Source organism: Ranitomeya variabilis, chromosome 2 (assembly GCF_051348905.1).
Source record: "Ranitomeya variabilis isolate aRanVar5 chromosome 2, aRanVar5.hap1, whole genome shotgun sequence".
Classification (NCBI taxonomy): Eukaryota; Metazoa; Chordata; class Amphibia; order Anura; family Dendrobatidae; genus Ranitomeya; species Ranitomeya variabilis.
This window is the reverse complement of record NC_135233.1, coordinates 442,137,587-442,156,274: the sequence shown is the minus strand read 5'-3', so window position 1 is coordinate 442,156,274 and position 18,688 is coordinate 442,137,587. Positions and strand designations below refer to the sequence as shown.

At 43.5% G+C, this 18,688-nt stretch overlaps 1 protein-coding gene across 2 annotated transcripts in view; it reads left to right on the top strand.

Moving 5' to 3' along the window:
- OSBPL5 (oxysterol binding protein like 5) overlaps nt 1-18,688 on the top strand; it is a 133,652-nt gene that overhangs the window by 110,635 nt on the left and 4,329 nt on the right. For both annotated transcript variants that reach the window (XM_077287127.1, XM_077287128.1), the window contains exons 16-21: nt 4,218-4,307; nt 5,801-5,937; nt 6,920-7,105; nt 7,543-7,660; nt 15,914-16,031; nt 17,917-18,019. In XM_077287127.1, coding sequence (XP_077143242.1) covers nt 4,218-4,307; nt 5,801-5,937; nt 6,920-7,105; nt 7,543-7,660; nt 15,914-16,031; nt 17,917-18,019 — 752 coding nt within the window. The remainder of the gene's footprint in view (nt 1-4,217; nt 4,308-5,800; nt 5,938-6,919; nt 7,106-7,542; nt 7,661-15,913; nt 16,032-17,916; nt 18,020-18,688) is intronic.

Genomic DNA, 18,688 nt, shown 5'->3' with positions numbered 1-18,688 from the left:
CGCCCGCCGGCCGGCACCCGGAAGATCTTTGGGGGTCTCTGCTGCCGGGGGTAGCCGAGACCCCAAAGAACATGATCGGGGTCGGTTTTTACCGACCCCTGTTTTGCGATCGCCAGTAATTAACTGTTTACCGGTGACCACAAAAAAAAAAGCGGTGTAATTCTCTCTGTCCTCTGATGTGATCGCACATCAGAGGACAGAGAAATAGGGGGATTCGGGGACCCTGTTATACTTACCGGTGTCCCTGGGTCCTTCTGTGTCCCCTCCTGGCCGCCGGCTTCTTCCTTCGGTGAGAAAATTGCGGGCGCATGCGCAGAGCACCCGCCATGATCTGCCGGCCAGCAGCTAGAGGAGTTGGGGCTAAAATTAGGGTTAGGATTGGGGCTAAAGTTAGGGTTAGGGTTGGGGCTAAATTTAGGGTTAGGGTTGGGGCTAAAGTTAGGGTTAGAGTTGGGGCTAACTTTAGGGTTAGGGTTGGGGCTACATTTAGGGTTAGGGTTGGGGCTAAAGTTAGAGCTAGGGTTAGGGCTAAAGTTAGGGCTAGGTTTAGGGCTAAATTTAGGGTTAGGGTTGGGGCTAAAGTTGGGGTTGGGGCTAAAGTTGGGGCTAGGGTTGGGGCTAAATTTAGGACTAGGGTTGCGGCTAAAGTTAGGGTTAGAGTTCGGATTAGGGTTAGGATTAGGGTTACGTTTGGGATTAGGGTTAGGTTTGGGATTAGGGTTAAGGTTAGGGTTGGGATTAGGGTTAGGGGTGTATTGGGATTAGGGGTAGGTTTGAGGTTAGGGTTGAGATTAGGATTAGGGGTGTGTTGGATTTAGGGTTCTGATTAGGGTTATGGTTGTTTTGGGGTTAGGGTTGTTATTATCGTTAGGGTTGTGATTAGGATTATGTATCGGGTTGGGATTAGGGTTAGGGGTGTGTTGACGTTAGGGTTGGAGTTAGAATTGGGGGGTTTCCACTGTTTAGGTACATCAGGGGGTCTCTAAACGCCACAGCCAATTTTGTGCTCAAAAAGTCAAATGGTGCTCCCTCCCTTCTGAGCTCTGCCGTGCGCCCAAACAGTGGTTTACCCCCACATATGGGGCATCAGCGTACTCGGGATAAATTGGACAACAACTTTTGGGGTCCAATTTCTCCTGTTACCCATGTGAAAATAAAAACTTGGGGGCTAAAAAATCTTTTTTGTGGAAATTTTTTATTTTTTTATTTTCACGACTCTGCATTATAAACTTCTGTGAAGCACTTGGGCATTCAAAGTTCTCACCACACATCTAGATAAGTTCCTTGGGGTGGTCTAGTTTCCAAAATGGGGTCACTTGTGGGGGGTTTCTACTGTTTAGGTACATCAGGGGCTCTGCAAATGCAACATAACGCTCGCAGATCATTCTATCAAAGTCTGCATTAAAAAACTGTGCTCCTTCCCATCCGAGCTCTGCCATGCGCCCAAACAGTGGTCCCCCCACATATGGGGTATCAGCGTACTCAGCATAAATTGCACAATACATTTTGGGGTCCAATTTCTCCTGTTACCCTTGTGAAAGTAAAAATTTGGGGGTGAAAAGATCATTTTTGTGGAAAAAATATGATTTTTTTTATTTTCATGGCTCTACATTATAAACTTCTGTGAAGCAGTTGGGGGTTCCTAGTGCTCACCACACATCTAGATAAGCTCTTTGGGGGGTCTAGTTTCCAAAATGGGGTCACTTGTGGGGGGTTTCTACTGTTTAGGTACATCAGGAGCTCTGTAAATGCAACATGACACCCGCAGACCATCCCATCAAAGTCTGCATTCCAAGCGGCGCTCCTTCCCTTCGGAGCCCCGATGGGTGCCCAAACAGTGCCCCCCCCACATATGGGGTATCAGCGTACTCAGGACAAACTGATCAACAGATTTTGGGGTCCAATGTCTCCTGTCACCCTTGAGAAAATAAAAAATTGCAGGCTAAAAAATCATTTTTGAGGAAAAAAAAAGGATTTTTTATTTTCACGGCTCTACGTTATACATTTCCGTGAAGCACTTGGGGGTTTAAAGTGCTCACCACACATCTAGATAAGTTCCTTAAGGGGTCTAGTTTCCAAAATGGGGTCACTTGTGGGGGGTTTCTACTGTTTAGGCACATCAGGGGCTGTCCAAACGCGACATGGCGTCCGATCTCAATTCCAGCCAATTCTACATTGAAAAAGTAAAACGGCACTCCTCTTCCAAGCTCTGCGGTGCGCCCAAACAGTGCTTTACCCCCACATATGGGGTATCGACGTACTCAGGAGAAATTGCACAACAACTTTTGTGGTCTAATTTCTCCTGTTACTCTTGTGAAAATAAAAATTTTGGGGCAAAAAGATCATTTTTGTAGAAAAAATGCGATTTTTTTATTTTCACGGCTCTACGTTATAAACTTCTGTGAAGCACCTGGGGGTTTAAAGTGCTCACCACACATCTAGTTAAGTTCCTTAAGGGGTCTAGTTTCCAAAATGGTGTCACTTGTGGGGGGTTTTCACTGTTTAGGCACATCAGGGGCTCTCTAAACGTGACATGGCATCCGATCTCAATTCCAGCCAATTCTGCATTGAAAAAGTCAAACGGCGCTCCTTCTCTTCCAAGCTCTGCGGTGCGCCCAAACAGTGGTTTATCTCCACATATGGGGTATCGGCATATTCAGGAGAAACTGCACAACAGTTGTACACTTGTGAAAATAAAAAAAAATGGTTCTGAAGTAAAATGTTTGCAAAAAAAGTTAAATGTTCATTTGTTCCTTCCACATTGTTTCAGTTCCTGTGAAGCACGTAAAGGGTTAATAAACTTCTTGAATGTGGTTTTGAGCACCTTGAGGGGTGCAGTTTTTAGAATGGTGTCACACTTGGTTATTTTCTATCATATAGACCCCTCAAAATGACTTCAAATGTGATGTGCTCCCTAAAAAAAAATGGTGTTGTAAAAATGAGAAATTGCTGGTCAAGTTTTAACCCTTGTAACTCCCTAACAAAAAAAAATTTTGTTTCCAAAATTGTGCTGATGTAAAGTAGACATGTGGGAAATGTTATTGATTAACTATTTTTTGTGATATATCTCTGTGATTTAAGGGAATAAAAATACAAAGTTTGAAAATTGCAAAATTTTAAACATTTTCGCCATATTTCCGTTTTTTTCATAAATAATCGCAAGTAATATCGAAGAAATGTTACCACTAACATGAAGTACAATATGTCACGAAAAAACAAACTCAGAATCAGCGGGATCCGATAAAGCGTTCCAGAGTTATAACCTCATAAAGTGACAGTGGTCAGAATTGTAAAAATTGGCTCGGTCATTAAGTACCAAATTGGCTCTGTCACTAAGGGGTTAAGTTAAAAAAAGTCACCAATGCATTATAATCCCCGAGCCAGGATAGGATGCAGCACCCGGCAATTGTGCTGGGACTTTTTGGATACCTTATAGTCACTGTTTTCTCAGGTGTAAGTAGATTGAATATTCGCAGGACCGCAGGCAGCATTGATTCATGTTCGGTGGACGTGTGTCTGGGAATATGCGTCTTAAAGCAGCAGCCTGGGATCCCGCACTATATCATTTCACTAGAAGTGATTTTGTCTTGCAGATTATTAAGGACTGTAACAGAACAGATGAGAAAATAGGACATTTCTGTCAAATGTAGAAATGGATAGAGCAGTAAGGAAACTATATCACATTCAGCCAGCAACATTTGTATGCCGCGATTGCAAATAGACGACCACTTCACTACATATAGTATGATTTGTCTCACAAGCGGAGATCTTAAAAACCCTCCGGAGATCTGATATAAAAGTATCTTGGAAAATCATAGAACTTTCCATGTTACTATGAATAACATTTATTAAATCTGGAATATCCATATAATATCCATCTGGGGCTCTGTGTTTCTAGATATGCTGGGTGTAAAGCTGGCGTTGTGTGTCAGTGGTGCAACATTATTTATCCCACATGCAACATATTCATCATATAGATCGGGCATAGACTAAAATTGCCTCAGACTCCTAGTAGGAAATTGGTGGAATTATTTTCCAAATTTACCTAATTCTTCCAGTCCCATTCATATGTAAAAATAAAAGAGGTGCAGGTGCTTCATAAATGTGGCGATCGGCTGGTTATTGATCATGTTTATTTTTCTGCTTGTAAATGAGTCCATTTAGTGCATGGCTGGTAATAGTTACTCCGTTTATCACACACTCTGCTACTCTTTCAGCCTTTCTTCGGGGGAAGCGATACATTAAACCAGATCTGTGGGAAGATAAAAACTGGCGGCGAAGTTCTGGCAAACCTGGATGGACATTGGGTGAGAATCCTTTGTAAAGTAGGACGTAATTCAAGGGAAGAGGGAAAAGTTGTAAATTCTTATTTAGGGTACGTTCACACAGGACTTTTTTGCTGCTTTTTTTTGCTGCTTTTTTATGCTAATTTAGGTGCGTTTTTTTGGTGCGTTTTTGGTGCGTTTTTTGGGTACGTTCACACAGGGACTTTTTTGCTGCAGATTTTTGCTGCAGATTTTTGCTGCTTTTTTTATGCCAATTTTCAGCTGCTAGGACACCTCACAATGGCTCTTCACACCTTACTACCAGGAACTCCCTCACAATAGATCACAATCAGGACACCTCACAATGGCTCTTCACACCTCACAATGGCTCACAATGGCTCTTCACACCTCACTACCAGGAACTCCCTCACAATAGATCACAATCAGGACACCTCACAATGGCTCTTCACACCTCACAATGGCTCACAATGGCTCTTCACACCTCACTAACCACACCCCTAAGCTCTTGGCTATGAGATCCCTTCCTGCTGGCCATGATTTTCTGCACAAAAAACGCAGCAAATAATGCTACATGCGTTTTTTCAGCATTTTTGCAGCGTTTTTTTCATCACCCATTCAAGTCAATGGGTGAAAAAACGCTGCAAAAACGCAGCAAAAACGCTGAAAGAAGTGACATGCCCTATGTCCAAAAAAAGCAGCAAAGCAGAAAAAACTGATCAAACAAAAAACCAACGTGTGTGCATGAGATTTCTGAAATCTCATAGGCTTTACCGGTACTGTAAAAAGCAGCTGAAAATTAGCATTAAAAAAAGCAGCAAAAAAAAGCAGCAAAAAAGTCCTGTGTGAACGTACCCTTAAAGTGCAACTCCAAAGCAAAATAGGAAATTGAGCTTTTATCCAGAGTTATGAAGCTGTACTCCAATATTTCGGGTCGTGTTAAACTGTGCTGGGATTTCTGGCCTTAACAAACGGATAGGAAAATGGACTTAATGATTATGTGATACTTCCCTCATACAGGGAGGAATAGATGGGTTTCCCAAAAAGTGATCTTGTCCAACATTGGGGACCATGATGAAGTCAAGCAGTACAAGAAAAAAAGCGATCTCTGTTTTAATATAGTCAAATTGAAGGGAAAGTTAGAGAATTGTAGGGGGGGGGGGGTTAGATAATATTTGCATAGGGAAGCCTAAAATAGTGTATGATAAGTGGAAAAAGTATACTTCCACTTTCAAAATAAGAGAGAAGTGACTTTTTTTTAATCTCTCATCCTAAAATCCCCCATGAACAGTGTCAGGCAATGTTTCCTTAGAAATAAGTTTCACCCATAAATAATATCAGTCAGAGATCCGAGGAAAAATGGCAGCAGTCATTTCATATTGACTCTTCAGCACAGACACCATAGGGGCAAAATATTTAATCAATATTAATATCTGCCTCATTGTAAAAAGGGGGAAACTGAACTTTAGGGGTGTCATACAGTGAAGTAGGAAAACTTATCTGTGCTCTTATTACAGGATCGGGAGGTTTATCTCAGTGATGGACACACCGGACACAGGGACATATTCTGGAATCCGACTGCCGAGATCCGAAGGCAAAGGCTCAAACGTCACATTGTGCTGTTTGAAGAGCAGACGGAAATGGAGTCAGAGAGGTGACGACAACCTACAGGCCCTGTATAGTAACCGGCAGCAATGATCCTCCATGTATACTGTATGTCAGTGGTCTACAGATGATGGCAAACTACAACTCCCAGTATGGCAGGGCATAATAAAAGTTGTAGTTCTGCAACAACTAATGAGCAAAATGTAAAAGAGCAGGACAGTATATAAGAATTAAAGCAATGTTTCGTATCATATCACTGTATGCTGGAGTCTAAAAACAAGGGCCAAACCATCTACAAATCAAATCAGACCCCTTGTAAGAATTTGCTGCAAATTTTTGATGGAATATCAGTGAAGATGAACAAATAAAGATATGAGTGAGACAATGAACTTGGTAGAAGGCGTGCCACTTTCAGGACCCTGATATTTTATCTAAGGGAGACTGTAAATAAGAGTGAGGTGTAATGCTCAGTCTCACCTGTGGGGGCACTGCTGGGAAATTATACAATCGCTACCAGATCCAACACGGATTAAATCTGACCACTGAGGACCCCTCAGCCTAATGTTGGGGACCCCTGATGACAAAAAGGAGCTGCCGCAGAGAAGAGCCCTTTTAAGGAACTTCTCGTTGAAGAAAATGAAATGTGCTATAAAAGTAGCACATTTGTTGGGTGCTTCATATTTCTAAAAAATGGGAACCCTTTTTAGTCGGGTTGTGACGTGTCATTTTGGAAATGTGCGTCACTGCCCATAGATCCCCTTATTCTTTATACGCTCTGCTTTTATAAAACCGGTAACTGATTGCATTCCCACGCGTTTCACGACTGTCGGTGACTCTTGCATTACTCAGTCTAGCAGTGAAGGCCTCTCCTATGGCTGTATATAGTTACTCCAATTAAACTTATATGATCATTATGGTTACCATGGCAACATCAATGACAGAAATAAGGTGTAATTAACTGAGCAATCGAAAAAAAAAAATATGTGGCATTGCGAGTACAAATTAAAACTTTGAATGTGTTTCCGTTATAGACTCTGGCAACACGTGACCAGCGCCATCAATGATGGTAACCAGCATCAGGCCACTGATGAAAAGTATATTATAGAGGACGCTCAACGAAAAGCCGCAAGGGAGAGGAAGGAGAGTGACGAGGAGTGGAGTCCACAGCTCTTTGTCTATGACGACATCCTGACAGAATGGCGCTATAAGTATGAAGAGTGAGTTGCCTCTTAAAGAAGAACGTTACCCCCCTCACTTACGAACCGCTAGGTCTCCATATGATCTATAGAATAAAACTCTGCAAAGTCCTGCCTGAATAGGGCAGAGGTGTGAGTGCTATCCTCCGCTCCATTTACCATCTATGAGACTGCAGGAAATAGCTGAGCGCTGCTCTCCGCTTTTTCTGGCGGTCTCATGGATCGAGGATGTGCACTTCAGCTCCATTCAGAGAAGGTCCTGGATACCACCATATTCAGGATCACTGGGATTTCCAGCCATCAGACCTACATTGATCAGTGAGTTATCTGCTATAGTATGGATAGGGAAAAACTTTCAATTGTGGGAAAACCAATCAGGCCTGTCAGGCAATACGAGAACATAAAATAATTTCACTGCCATAATTAGACTAATGCGTTAAATGTCATGAATTCTGCAGCAGCCGACCCTGGCATCCTCTGACTGACATTGCACAATACGAGAAGGATGGCGTTCTGCAAACCGTGAAGAGGAACCTGACCAGTATGCTGGCCCCACGGGCGGACCTCCAGCACAAGGTAGACACCTCTGATTCAGCTAAGGTTGTATTCACACACAGCTGATTTGTGTGTGCAGAAATTTCTGTCACGGAGAATCTTTTCCATTCATCTGAATAGATGCAGCTATTATAGCGCATTGATTTGTGGACCCACCAGTCAGATACATGAGACAGTGGCAGAAATGTATTCAACAAATCTGCTGCCTGTGAATGCATCATAACACTTGCAAGCACAGGGCAGGTAACACAGGGCAGGTATCACAGGGCAGGTATCAGCAGGTATCACACGGCAGGAATCAGCAGGTATCACAGGGCAGGTATCTGCAGATATCACAGGACAGATATCACAGGGCAGGTATCAGCAGATATTACTGGGCAGGTATCACAGGGCAGGTATCACAAGGTAGGTATCAGCAGATATCACAGGGCAGGTATCAACAGGTATAACAGGGCAGGTATCAGCAGGTATCAAGACAGGTATCACAGGGCAGGTATCGCAGGGCAGGTATCGCAGGGCAGGTATCACAGGGCAGGTATCACAGGGCAGGTATCAGCAGGTATCACAGGGCAGATATCAGCAGATATCACTGGGCAGGTATCACAGGGCAGGTATCAGCAGATATCACAGGGCAGGTATCACAGGGCAGGTATCAGCAGATATCACTGGGCAGGTATCACAGGGCAGGTATCAGCAGATATCACAGGGCAGGTATCACAGGGCAGGCATCAGCAGGTATCACAGGGCAGGTATCACAGGGCAGGTATCAGCAGATATCACAGGGCAGGTATCACAGGGCAGGTATCACCAGATATCACAGGGCAGGTAGCACAGGGCAGGTATCACAGGGCAGGTATCAGCAGATATCACAGGGCAGGTATCACAGGGCAGGTATCACAGGGCAGGCATCAGCAGGTATCACAGGGCAGGTATCACAGGGCAGGTATCAGCAGATATCACAGGGCAGGTATCAGCAGGTAGTACAGGGCAGGTATCATCAATTATCACAGGGCAGGTATCATCAGGTATCACAGGGCAGGTATCATCAGGTATCACAGGGCAGGTATCAGCAGATATCACAGGGCAGGTATCATCAATTATCACAGGGCAGGTATCAGCAGGTATCACAGGGCAGGTATCATCAATTATCACAGGGCAGGTATCAGCAGGTATCACAGGGCAGGTATCAGCAGGTATCACAGGGCAGGTATCAGCAGATATCACAGGGCAAGTATCAGCAGGTATCACAGGGCAAGTATCAGCAGGTATCACAGGGTAGGTATCACAGGGCAGGTATCAGAAGGTATCACATGGCAGGTATCAGCAGGTATCACAGGGCAGATATCACAGGGCAAGTATCACAGGGCAGGTATCACAGGGCAGGTATCAGCAGATATCACAGGGCAGGTATCAGCAGATATCACAGGGAAGGTATCACAGGGCAGGTATCAGCAGATATCACAGTGCAGGTATCACAGGGCAGGTATCAGCAGATATCAAAGGGAAGGTATCACAGGGCAGGTATCAGCAGATATTACTGGGCAGGTATCACAGGGCAGGTATCAGCAGGTATCACAAGGTAGGTATCAGCAGATATCACAGGACAGGTATCAGCAGATATCACAGGGCAGGTATCAGCAGATATCACAGGGCAGGTATCACAGGGCAGGTATCAGCAGATATCACAGGGAAAGTATCACAGGGCAGGTATCAGCAGATATCACAGGGCAGGTATCACAGGGCAGGTATCAGCAGATATCACAGTGCAGGTATCACAGGGCAGTTATCAGCAGATATCAAAGGGAAGGTATCACAGGGCAGGTATCAGCAGATATTACTGGGCAGGTATCACAGGGCAGGTATCAGCAGGTATCACAAGGTAGGTATCAGCAGATATCACAGGGCAGGTATCAGCAGATATCACAGGGCAGGTATCAGCAGATATCACAGGGCAGATATCACAGGGCAGGTATCAGCAGATATCACAGTGCAGGTATCACAGGGCAGTTATCAGCAGATATCAAAGGGAAGGTATCACAGGGCAGGTATCAGCAGATATTACTGGGCAGGTATCACAGGGCAGGTATCAGCAGGTATCACAAGGTAGGTATCAGCAGATATCACAGGGCAGGTATCAGCAGATATCACAGGGCAGGTATCAGCAGGTATCACAAGGTAGGTATCAGCAGATATCACAGGGCAGGTATCAGCAGATATCACAGGGCAGGTATCAGCAGATATCACAGGGCAGGTATCACAGGGCAGGTATCAACAGATATCACAGGGCAGGTATCACAGGGCAGGTATCAGCAGATATCACAGGGCAGGTATCACAGGGCGGGTATCAGCAGATATCACAGGGCAGGCATCACAGGGCAGGTATCACAGGGCAGGTATCAGCAGGTATCACAGGGCAGGTATCATCAATTATCACAGGGCAGGTATCATCAGGTATCACAGGGCAGGTATCAGCAGATATCACAGGGCAGGTATCAGCAGATATCACAGGGCAGGTATCAGCAGATATCACAGGGCAGGTATCATCAGGTATCACAGGGTAGGTATCACAGGGCAGGTATCATCAGGTATCACAAGGCAGGTATCAGCAGGTATTACAGGGCAGGTATCACAGGGCAGGTATCATCAGGTATCATAGGGCAAGTATCAGCAGATATCACAGGGCAAGTATCAGCAGGTATCACAGGGTAGGTATCACAGGACAGGTATCAGCAGGTATCACATGGCAGGTATCACAGGGCAGGTATCAGCAGGTATCACAGGGCAGGTATCACAGGGCAGGTATCAGCAGATATCACAGGGCAGGTATCACATGGCAGGTATCACAGGGCAGGTATCAGCAGATATCACAGGGCAGGTATCACATGGCAGGTATCACAGGGCAGGTATCAGCAGATATCACAGGGCAGGTATCACATGGCAGGTATCACAGGGCAGGTATCAGCAGGTATCACAGGGCAGGTATCAGCAGATATCACAGGGCAGGTATCATCAATTATCACAGGGCAGGTATCATCAGGTATCACAGGGCAGGTATCATCAGGTATCACAGGGCAGGTATCACAGGGCAGGTATCATCAGGTATCACAGGGCAGGTATCAGCAGGTATCACAGGGCAGGTATCAGCAGGTATCACAGGGCAGGTATCAGCAGGTATCACAGGGCAGGTATCACAGGACAGGTATCACAGGGCAGGTATCATCAGGTATCACAGGGCAGGTATCAGCAGGTATCACAGGGCAGGTATCAGCAGGTATCACAGGGCAGGTATCAGCAGGTATCACAGGGCAGGTATCACAGGACAGGTATCACAGGGCAGGTATCAGCAGGTATCACAGGGCAGGTATCATCAGGTATCACAGGGCAGGTATCAGCAGGTATCACAGGGCAGGTATCAGCAGATATCACAGGGCAGGTATCACAGGGCAGGTATCACAGGACAGGTATCACAGGGCAGGTATCAGCAGGTATCATAGGGCAGGTATCATCAGATATCAGGGAAGGTATCACAGGGCAGGTATCAGCAGGTATCACAGGGCAGGTTCACAGGGCAGGTATCAGCAGGTATCACAGGGCAGGTATCATCAGGTATCACAGGACAAGTATCAATAGTTTTATATAGACAAGTACCCCTGCCTCTAACAGTAGAGATCAGAGCTAGATCCAATCTCTGCTGTTTAACCACTTAAATGCCACTTAAAATCTCTGACAATGGAATTTAAGTCACAGAATCCCAGTGGCGTGCCTGTTCAGGCATCCATCTCACCCCCTTCAATGTGATTGAGAGGTATAGATTGGTTGCGCATGGTCTGCTGAAAGCCCCCCTCTATGGCATCTTGGTACTAGTGCTGCAGGCAGGGCTTCATAGGAGGCCGTCATTTTTATTGTATATTGCAATCCAAAGGTATTTGCAGTATATAGAACAATAATTATAATAAATAATGAATAATTGCAGGTTGAAGTTCCATTTGGGGACTGTAAAATAAAGTGTAAAAAAATGTTTTTGAAAAAATAAATAAATAAAAAATATATATATATATATATATATATATATATATATATATATATATATATACCGTATATATACAGTACAGACCAAAAGTCTGGCCACACCTTCTCATTTAAAGATTTTTCTGTATTTTCATGACTATCAAAATTGTACATTCACACTGAAGGCATCAAAACTATGAATTAACAAATGTGGAATTATATACCGTATATACTCGAGTATAAGCCGAGATTTTCAGCCCAAATTTTTGGGCTGAAAGTGCCCCTCTCGGCTTATACTCGAGTCACGGTCGGCGGGTGAGGGGAAGAGGGCGCTGAGGCATACTTACCTGCTTCCGGGGCTCCTGGCGCTCCCCCTGCCCGTCCCACGGTCTCTGGGTGCCGCAGCTCTTCCTCTGTCAGCGGTCACGTGGGACCGCTCATTAGAGAAATGAATAGGCGGCTCCGCCCCTATGGGAGTGGATCCCATAGGGGCGGAGCCGCCTATTCATTTCTCTAATCAGCGGTAACGGTGACCGCTGACAGAGGAAGAGGCTGCGGCACCGAAGACCAGCTGTCCGGGGGAAGGAGCGGGACGCCGGGAGCAGGTAAGTATTACATATTCACCTGTCCGCGTTCCACACGCCGGGCGCCGATCCATCTTCCCGGCGTCTCTCTCTCCGCACTGACTGTGCAGGTCAGAGGGCGCGATGACGCATATAGTGTGCGCGCCGCCCTCTGCCTGATCAGTCAGTGCGGAGAGACGCCGGGACGAGACGCTGAGGAGCTGCAAGCAAGAGAGGTGAGTATGTCATTTATTATTTTTATTGCAGCAGCAGCACAGCTTTCTATGGCACAGCTATGGGGCAATAATAAACGGTGCAGAGCACTATATGGTACATCTATGGGGCAATTATGAACGGTGCAGAGCACTATATGGCACAGCTATGGGGCAATAAGGAACGGTGCAGAGCACTATATGGCACAGCTATGGGGCAATAATGAACGGTGCAGAGCACTATATGGCACAGCTATGGGGCAATAATGAACGGTGCAGAGCACTATATGGCACAGCTATGGGGCAATAATGGTGCAGAGCACTATATGGCACAGCTATGGGGCAATAATGAACGGTGCAGAGCACTATATGGCATAGCTATGGGGCAATAATGAACGATGCAGAGCACTATATGGTACATATATGGGGCAATTATGAACGGTGCAGAGCACTATATGGCATAGCTATGGGACAATAATGGTGCAGAGCACTATATGGCACAGCTATGGGGCAATAATGAACGGTGCAGAGCACTATATGGCACAGCTATGGGGCAGTAATGAACGGTGCAGAGCACTATATGGCACAGCTATGGGGCAATTCTGAACGGTGCAGAGCACTATATGGCACAGCTATGGGGCAATAATGAACGGTGCAGAGCACTATATGGCACAGCTATGGGGCAATAATGAACGGTGCAGAGCACTATATGGCACAGCTATGGGGCAATAATGAACGGTGCAGAGCACTATATGGCACAGCTATGGGGCAATTCTGAACGGTGCAGAGCACTATATGGCACAGCTATGGGGCAATTATGAACGGTGCAGAGCACTATATGGCACAGCTATGGGGCAATAATGAACGGTGCAGAGCACTATATGGCACAGCTATGGGGCAATAATGAACGGTGCAGAGCACTATATGGCACAGCTATGGGGCAATAATGAACGGTGCAGAGCACTATATGGCACAGCTATGGGGCAATAATGAACGGTGCAGAGCACTATATGGTACAGCTATGGGGCAATTCTGAACGGTGCAGAGCACTATATGGCACAGCTATGGGGCAATAATGAACGGTGCAGAGCACTATATGGCATAGCTATGGGGCAATAATGAACGGTGCAGAGCACTATATGGCACAGCTTTCTATGGTACAGCTATGGGGCCATAATGAACGGTGCAGAGCATTATATATGGCACAGCTTTATGTCGAGCATCTATGGGGCCATAATGAACGGTGCAGAGCATTATATGTGGCACAGCTTTATATGGAGCATCTATGGGGCCATAATGAACGGTATGGAGCATCTATTTTTATTTTTGAAATTCACCGGTAGCTGCTGCATTTTCCACCCTAGGCTTATACTCGAGTCAATAAGTTTTCCCAGTTTTTTGTGGCAAAATTAGGGGGGTCGTCTTATACTCGGGTCGGCTTATACTCGAGTATATACGGTACTTAACAAAAAAGTGTGAAACAACTGAAAATATATCTTATATTCTAGGCTCTTCAAAGTAGCCACCTTTTGCTTTGATGACTGCTTTGCACACTCTTGGAATTCTCTTGATGAGCTTCAAGTGGTAGTCACCGGGAATGGTTTTCACTTCACAGGTGTGCCCTGTCATGTTTAATAAGTGGGATTTTTTGCCTTATAAATGGGGTTGGGACCATCAGTTGTGTTGTGCAGAAGTCTGGTGGATTCACAGCTGATAGTCCTACTGAATAGACTGTTAGAATTTGTATTATGGCAAGAAAAAAGCAAAGTAAAGAAAAACGAGTGGCCATCATTACTTTAAGAAATGAAGGTCAGTCAGTCTGAAAAATTGGGCAAACTTTGAAAGTGTCCCCAAGTGCAGTGGCAAAAACCATCAAGCGCTACAAAGAAACTGGCTCACATGAGGACCGCCCCAGGAAAGGAAGACCAAGAGTCACCTCTGCTTCTGAGGATAAGTTTATCTGAGTCACCAGCCTCAGAAATCTCAGGTTAACAGCAGCTTGATTAGAGACCAGGTCAATGCCACACAGAGTTATAGCAGCAGACACATCTCTACAACAACTGTTAAGAAGAGACTTTGTGCAGCAGGCCTTCATGGTAAAATAGCTGCTAGGGAAACCACTGCTAAGGATAGGCAACAAGCAGAAGAGACTTGTTTGGGCTAAAGAACACAAGGAATGGACATTAGACCAGTGGAAATTTGTGCTTTGGTCTGATGAGTCCAAATTTGAGATCTTTGATTCCAACCACCGTGTCTTTGTGCGACGCAGAAAAGGTGAACGGATGGACTCTACATGCCTGGTTCCCATGTGAAGCATGGAGGAGGAGGTGTGATGGTGTGGGGGTGCTTTGCTGGTGACACTGTTGGGGATTTATTCAAAATTGAAGGCATACTGAACCAGCATGGCTACCACAGCATCTTGCAGCGGCATGCTATTCCATCCGGTTTGCGTTTAGTTGGACCATCATTTATTTTTCGACAGGACAATGACCCCAAACACACCTCCAGACTGTGTAAGGGCTATTTGACCAAGAAGGAGAGTGATGGGGTGCTACGCCAGATGACCTGGCCTCCACAGTCACCAGACCTGAACACAATCAAGATGGTTTGGGGTGAGCTGGACCGCAGAGTGAAGGCAAAAGGGCCAACAAGTGCTAAGCATCTCTGGGAACTCCTTCAAGATTGTTGGAAGACCATTCCCGGTGACTACCTCTTGAAGCTCATCAAGAGAATGCCAAGAGTGTGCAAAGCAGTCATCAAAGCAAAAGGTGGCTACTTTGAAGAACCTAGAATATAAGACATAATTTCAGTTGTTTCACACTTTTTTGTTAAGTATATAAATCCACATGTGTTAATTCACAGTTTTTATGCCTTCAGTGTGAATGTACAATTTTCATAGTCATGAAAACACAGAAAAATCTTTAAATGAGAAGGTGTGTCCAAACTTTTGGTCTGTACTGTATATATATATATATATATATATATATATATATATATATATATATATATATATATATATATATATATATATATATATAACCTGTGTAAAATAAAGAAGACAGATTGTAGAATATATAAAACCATTCATATTAATTTACAAATTGGCCTAAAAGTGACATCAGATACCTAAAATGCAAATTATGCCTGTTGGAGTTCCAGGTAGGCAAGAGCTCCCTCTGCTGGTAATCTTTTGAAATAAGGGGATACTTTTTATCATGTGCGCAGTAGAGGGAGGCTGCCTCTGCCTTACACTCTCTACAGTGGTACTGTCTAAATTGTGAGCATTAAGACTTAACTTCTCTATAAGGTAATATATTACATTAAGAGCAGCTTTATGTGAGGAACTTGCAAAAAAACCCCCACTTTTTGTCATTTTGGGAGTTGAGGGGTTTCAGGTTTGTATTTTTTTCCTGATACAATATTTCTGAAGTCTAATGCTTCACGCTGTGATATCATGAGTCCCGATTCTGATTTCTTACATATTTTACTAGAGAGGAATCCATGAAGGAAGACATCGGAAAGCCAGCAAGCAGCCATCCATCAGCAGCCAGACCACGGAGAGCAGCTGCTCCACTCCTGAGCCCAGACATGAATCTTCCGATGATGACGGTTTGTTATGACCCTCCTATCAGACACATATAGATATCCATTGTTTTTGGAAAACTCCTACGTTTTAAAAATCTGATCAGTGAAGTCTTCTATGAAAATGACGGCCTATGGTGAAAAAAACCTTAATAGTAATAAAGCTGTCTTCATACTGAGTTCACCCTCTATTCATTATTTCCTTGGTGTTCTCTATATCCATTTGTCCAGAACTAAACATAACATACCAGGGTTTCTTTACTAATCAGACAGTGTAAACTTAACTAGAAAGTCTCAAAATTCAACAAATGTCTTTCAGAGGCTCACACTGAATGATATATTTGGTGTCTCTTTAGACTGTCATCCAATAGTTGGCTTACTGTGTCCCGGAATGTATCAGTTATACTGAAAATGGCAGACTATGCGTCATTTTGTAACTAATTGTAAGTTTAACACAGTTCACCCTGTACCAATCATTTTGTTACATTTTTGCATTGGAAATGTTGGCAAGTATGCAATGGTGGCATCTAATCAGTTAGATAAAGGAAGGACAAAATACATAAAATGCAGTGTATTATAGAAGTAACTGAATGACCACATGGTCAAGGTCCATAAGGATATGTGCACCGATCAGGAATGGCTCAGGATTTGACGCAGGTGAAACCTGCACCAAATCTGCATCTGAAGTCACTGGCAGGTCACCTGCGTTTTTGATGCGGTTTTTCCGCATGCGTTTTTGTCACTTGAAATAAAGCTAATTGAAAGTAGGCTTCTGCGAAGGAAAAAAAAAAGTGATTTCCTGTATGCAGATATATTGGGGTATGTGCACACAGTCAGTATACGCTGCGGGTTTGACCAAAATACTTATTTTCCACCATAATTTGCAAAATAAATCTTGCCAAATCAGACAAGGTGATTTTCTGGATTTGTTTTCTCATTTTAACTCTCATAGTTGTGGTCTACCTATGATGTCAATTACAGGCCTCTCTCATCTTTTTAAGTGGGAGAACTTGCACAATTGGTGGCCGACTAAATACTTTTTTTCCCCACTGTATATGGGGTCCATTATACTGCCTGGAACATTATATGGGGTCCATTATACTGTATGGAGCAATATAATGGGGCCATTATACTGTATGGAGCAATATATGGGGCCATTATACTGTATGGAGCAATATATGGGGCCATTATACTGTATGGAGCAATATATGGGGCCATTATTCTATATGGAGCAATATATGGAGCCCATTATACTGTGTAGCAGTATTTGGGGTTCCATTATATTGTATAGAGCAATATATGGGGACATTATTTTGTATGGAGTAATATATGAGGCCCATTCTGTATCGGGTAATATATGAGGCTCATTATACTGCATGGAGCACTATGTGGGTTCATTATACTTTATGGAGGACTATGTGGCGTGTCTTATGTTATTCTTTGTGTTATATAATTGAGCTTCATGCTGCTTTTATTGATAGACTCGCATTTACACATTTGATCTGCTTTCTACGTTGGCTATCTTTTGATCAAAGACAGGTCAGGTATGATTTTTATCCTCTTAGATTCCTTTCTTTGTTGGAGAGCATTTCTATTCAGGTCTTCAGGGGCATGTCACATGTCAGTAAAAATTTTAGACTGTGAATTTGAGTCTAGTGGTCCAGAACATTTTTTTTATTAGGTAGGCAACCCTGCATCCCACACAAGCACAAGTTAATGCATACATTGCTATGCAGTGCCATTATGTTTTTCTCCCCTGATGATTGCCTACCTGTTACATTATCACTACATGTAAAACCCGCCTTGTCACAGATCTTAGGTTAACGATAATATATGCAGTTGTTATTCCAACAAGTGCTGGGAGGTGACGATACATACCAAGCATTAATTTTTTACGTTTTTGTGTTTTTAGGTTTTCAGGGACCATGTTCTCAGTGTGGAAAAGAGAAACATGAACTTAAAGAAATCCAGGCTGCAGTGTTATCACTGCAGAAAACACAACAGGATATAAATAGGTGAGTTATAATACTGCCCCTATGTACAAGAATATAACTACTATAATACTGCCCCTATGTACAAGAATATAACTACAATAATACTGCCTCCTATGTACAAGAATATAACTACTATAATATTGCTCCTATGTACAAGAATATAACTACTATAATATTGCCCCTATGTACAAGAATATAACTACTATAATACTGCTCCTATGTACAAGAATATAACTACTATAATACTGCCCCTATGTACAAGAATATAACTACTATAATACTGCTCCTATGTACAAGAATATAACTACTATAATACTGCCCCTATGTACAAGAATATAACTACTATAATACTGTTCCTATATGCAAGAATATATCTACTATAATACTGCTCCTATATACAAGAATATAACTACTATAATACTGCCCTATGTAAAAAATATAACTACTATAATACTGCCCCCTATGTACAAGAATATAACTATAATACTGCCCCTATGTACAAGAATATAACTACTATAATACTGCTCCAATGTACAAGAATATAACTACTATAATACTGCTCCTATGTACAAGAATATACAGTTAGGTCCATATATATTTGGACAGAGACATTTTTCCAATTTTGGTTATAAACATTACCACAATGAATTTTAAACAAAACAATTCAGATGCAGTTGAAGTTCAGACTTT